At 44.7% G+C, this 4801-nt stretch overlaps 1 protein-coding gene across 1 annotated transcript; it reads right to left on the bottom strand.

Annotated features, from left to right (window-relative positions):
• Positions 1 to 1085: 1085 nt before the first annotated feature.
• H257_09850 (hypothetical protein) lies at positions 1086 to 3644 on the bottom strand. The gene is made up of 3 exons (XM_009836221.1): positions 3001 to 3644; positions 2530 to 2810; positions 1086 to 1912 (listed from the first exon to the last, which is right to left on the bottom strand). The coding sequence occupies exons 1-3, from the start codon at positions 3623 to 3625 to the stop codon at positions 1223 to 1225; spliced, it is 1596 nt and encodes a 531-aa protein (XP_009834523.1). The 5' UTR covers positions 3626 to 3644; the 3' UTR covers positions 1086 to 1222.
• Between the last annotated feature and the right edge of the window lie 1157 nt (positions 3645 to 4801).

Below are 4801 nucleotides of genomic sequence, written 5' to 3'. Positions count from 1 at the left end.
AGTTCACTGTATGAAGGATATTCGTTCGCATTGTGACACTAACCTTTTAACCGCATTTCTGCGAAAATGAATACAGTATAAATAGATAAGATATGCATGGTCATTTCGAAGTCCACCCAATGCGCTGGAATGGCCGACTCATGCAGTTGTGGAATCAACTGATGCATTCGTCCGACGAGGAAATCGACGTCATGATAAGTAAGGCAGCCCAAGAAGCCGTCCACCAAGCCGCAGCTGTGCACTCATGATCATGGAGCGGGTCTCGTTGCGGTCGCCAGCCAAACTTGGATCGGAACCGGGCTGGTGGGCACCAGCAGATTGTCGACGGCTACTTTGGAGAGAACGGGAAACCAACGAGCTTAAAAGATAATATAGGTCTGTCGCCATTACAGAAGTGCACTGCGTCGATGCGTATGCTAGCCTATGGCGTCTGCGCTTACTCGATTCACCATCGTCGCCTTGATTAATCGACAGTCATCGAATCCATGAAGTGCATTACAAGGGCTGTCGTCTTAGAGTTATTACCTTTGATTTGATCCTCAGACGCCGCTACCCATGTCTTGGAGAGTAACTCGGTCTCCATGTCGTTCATGGATAACGACATCGTCGTCCAGCAATCGAAAAGAATTTCGTGTAGACTAGTTTGTATACCATACAAATGTCTTGTTAATAGATTAATTCGGCGCAAAACCTCGACTCGGGAGTTTTTAGTGAAAACTCCGTGTGGAATGGTCAAGAGGGGTTCTGAAACTCAGTTTCAGTGTCGAATTCAGTGTTGGGGTGGGGGTAAATTCAGGGTCAAAATATCATCGACACTGAGTAATATTCAGTTTCAGGGTCAAATTCCGTGTACGTTGGAGTTACAAGGTGTTGATAACAGTTCCAAGTTTTTTCAGAAATAGCATGGACCAATCAAAATCGATTTACCTCTTTTTCTGACATTTTAGAAAAAGTTGTCAAGGACCTCGTTTTGTACTTTTGGTATACCTATTAATTAATAGTAGTGAGTTGCGTAAAAAATCGCAGAAAAAGAGGTAAAAGAGTAGGAAACTGTATTTGGACCACTTTTTCATTTTGTAAAAATATCTACTTGCAACAGTTGACATTAATATGTGTTACAGTATTTCCAATACTAGTATACCTTTTGCGATATCCAACAGTAATTCAGTATTTGAACCATAGGCCTAACACTATTACACGTATTTATGGCATCTCCTCTCGCTTACGAGTAAGCTGGCTTGGCCGTCCCCGAGTTGAGTTCAACGTACTGCACCTTCTTGTCCTTCTGAGTCTTCTTGAGCACCACCATCACGACTACAGCCACACCGACCGCCACAGCCGCCGCAATCCCGAGCCACCACCACACCACCGCTCCCGCGTCATCATCTTGTCCGTTGGTTGTAGGGGCCGTCAAGTCGGCGCCGCTCAAGTACTCGGCGGGGTCTTTCGGGTAGTCGAATACTTCGTTGCATTCCCGGTTCGAGTACAAAAAGCACTCAAACATGTACAATGCATGCAACGGTCTCGCGGCTGGCACCATGTGGCCGGCGCCCTTGACCGTCGTAAACGTCAAGTTGGTGTACCGTTCAGTGTACCCCGCCAGTTGCTTGTCTGGGCCAAACCAGGCCTGCCACTTCTCAGTCACAGTTAGATTGAGTCCGTCGTCCGTTAGCCAGCGCTGGGTGCCGATAAAGTTCACAATGGCGTCGGCATCCCCGCTGTAGATGAGACCTTTCAAGCCGGCGTTGAGGATCGTGGGGTACTTGTCCAGAGAGGATAAGCTCAACGTATAGCGCCGAGTCACGTTATGATTGCAGTCAGTCCATGAGTTGCCACCGCTGGCGTGAATCGCAGCCAATACTTGGGGCTGATTGAGGTAAATGTTTGTGAACGCATCCGTGCACGGCCCAATCTATAAAGTTAACCACACAAAACCCAGTCAATACATACATTCCGTTCAAACTTGCTTATGGCATATCCCTTCAACGAGGAAATAAAGTTAAATACACAAAACCCAGTCAATACAAACATTGCGTTCAAACTTGCTTATGGCATATTCCTTCAACGAGGAAATGCAACATGGATGTTATATTGAGCGATCGATCAGCATGTGTATATGCTACATACTGTAGTATGCTGTAGACATCGTCCATAAAATGCAAGTCATGATTCTTCAAAGTAGAATATAACGTGTAATTACTCTTGGATATTCTATTAATAGTTAGGAGCACTGTTATAACTATTAATAGAAAGAAATACAAGTCAGACTATATAACAGACGACTACTTGAAGTATATATTAGCACTACATACATACATACTGTACTGTACATATGTTCCGTCGAAATCCAAGTTATAATTGAAGAAAACAGGTGCAAACAGTAGTAACATTATTCGAAGACGACGATATATATATATTATAATAGTCCGCTGTTTCAAACGTTTCAAAATGCGATAAATAATAACACGTCGATATACACGTGCAAAACCAAACAAATACTCGAAATGAAGAATCGGATCGTGACCGTACGTTGCCACGGTGGGTAAGCGGTCGCACGTTGTGATACTTGAGGACTTGGGATTCGTTGCCTTGCAGTAAACACACATCCCCATAGATATAATACGGGTTCAGATGCTCCAAATCGATGCTAAACTTGGCTTCTTGGTATGTGACAGCGCACTTGGGCGAACACCCCGGGTGACCAAACTGACACAACCACAATTCAGTGGGTTGGCAGTCTCGTTGTACGGCGCGGTATGCTTCGATTGAGATGAGGCCATGGGTGTAGTAATAGTCCATGTACGCTTTGCCTATCAGAACCGCCTTGTTATAATTGTTATAAATACAATCAAAGCAAGCAATGACTATCTATCTGCATCATCATGCATTAGATTGAACCAACAGATAGACACGGACAATAACAAAGCGAAAACATGATATCTTGGCATACGACCAAATAATACTATACACCACCCCCGAACCAAACAATGATACTATTACCATCAGTCTTTTGATCTGTGTATGGGTTGCCAATGGCAAACCCAGTCAAGTGGAGGTTCTCCACGGGGTCTGTGATGAGTTTGTGCACAAGGAACGGAATGTACATGCCGGCGTAGCTCTCGCCCGTGATGTAAAACTCGCGGTTCTTGTATTGAGGGTACAGCTCCAGAAACTGCTGGAGAAATTCGCGAGATCGAGCGGTGGTCACGTCGTCATGGTACTCGGACGCATTGAGAAGCGGCTGGCTGAAGCCAACGCCCGCTGGGGAGTCCAAGAACACCATATTGGCCTTGCGGTTCCACGCGTACGGATTACGTTTGACGCTCAAGTCACTCTGGACGACAAATGGACCCAACTCGGTGAAGAAGCCACCGAGAGACGAGCAGCCAGGGCCACCATTGAGCCACAGCACCAGCGGGTCCGTGGATGGATTGGACTCGGATTCCACGAGCCAGTAAAACATCTTTTGGCCGTTGCTGGGCAGCGGAATGTGGCCGGCATACTGGTCAAAGTTGATGGGCTTGGCGTCGTTGTAGCCAGGAAGAGACGTGATCTTGTGAGGAGACGAGGCTGTCACCACTGCTAGCAGCACTCCAGTGGCTGCGACCATAGCTCGGAACAACATGGTCGTCCTTTCAAATGCGTGAATGACGACTAATCGGCTTCGTTGGAGGCCATCGCATCTGTGAATCAGTCTACTGTACGGAGCTTCACCCAATGGGAAACCTCCGTTTGGTTGTCAAGGACAGTAATTCCCTGCCAGCTGTAGGTCCACTGTTGCTTACGTAACGCTTTCTCCTACATGTACATGTATTTTCTCAATGTTATTACTATTAATATTAGGTCAGAGTCTAATGCAGAACAATACTATATTCAAGGTTGGGGTTAAGGCGCTTCAGTCGTTAGCGCGATATCTGCCCACTGGCGAATAGCAACAGTAGAGGTCCGGGGGGTTCGGAGGCGACATGGCTAAGGGAAATGTCATAGTGGAACGGTTGCTCTCAGGGAATTATTCGGTGGAAATACCAAACACTATCAAGTATTATACTATTAATATGTAGTATTCACTTGGTTCTACGAATGGCACTCGCAAGACTTCAAAAATACCAAGTGTCATAAATTGTGAGCACTTTACAGTGCGACCATTGTTGCGGTACAGTAAGGTAACGCATCGAAATCGCGAACAGCATCGAAATCGCGAACAGCAATAAAATAAACATAAATTGTGCATATTTTTATTCCTCAATACAAAATCAAGATACACGCGCTGTTCGCGATTTAGAAAATCACAACCCGTCATTCGGACTTTTATGACTGATCGCAATAATCCACTACAAACAACACATTCAGTTGTTTTATGATCAAATAGAACTATAAAATAGTGCTCGAATTATATTTTCCTACCATGCCTTTAGATTTGCGAAATTCCACGGATTTCCAGAGATATGTTGCGTCAAAAATTAGACTTGACACGACGCAAAAAGTGTTCGCGATTTCGATGCGTTACCTTAGTAATACTAGTCGTGTTGTACTATTAATAGTACTATTAGTACCCTGGTACAGTGATGACCTTGACAGCCACACCCGAAGTCGAAAATGTATACTAACGTTAACTTACTTACTATTAATAATTTGTACTTCGAAGTACATTACAAAGCATACTAGTAGTTCTAATACTATTAATAGTATGTACTACTAGTACAGTAGAAGGGGTTCCTGCATGAATTCAATCATTAGTGTAACGTTAGCACTGTTCTTGGACTTCGTTCACAAAGCGTGTCAGTATATTGTAAAATGGGCC

This window comes from Aphanomyces astaci (assembly GCF_000520075.1).
Source record: "Aphanomyces astaci strain APO3 unplaced genomic scaffold supercont1.25, whole genome shotgun sequence".
NCBI classification, from domain to species: Eukaryota; Oomycota; class Saprolegniomycetes; order Saprolegniales; family Verrucalvaceae; genus Aphanomyces; species Aphanomyces astaci.
The sequence above is the reverse complement of the archived record's forward strand: the minus strand, read 5'-3'. Positions and strand labels throughout refer to the sequence as shown.

Coding starts and splice junctions, on each gene's coding strand:
- H257_09850 (XM_009836221.1), bottom strand. CDS start 3,625: ATGTTGTTCCGAGCTATGGTCGCAGCCACTGGAGTGCTGCTAGCAGTG. Junction 2,811..3,000: donor CACAGATCAAAAGACTGATG/GTAATAGTATCA, acceptor CGGTTCTGATAG/GCAAAGCGTACATGGACTAT. Junction 1,913..2,529: donor CGCTTACCCACCGTGGCAAC/GTACGGTCACGA, acceptor TTAACTTTATAG/ATTGGGCCGTGCACGGATGC.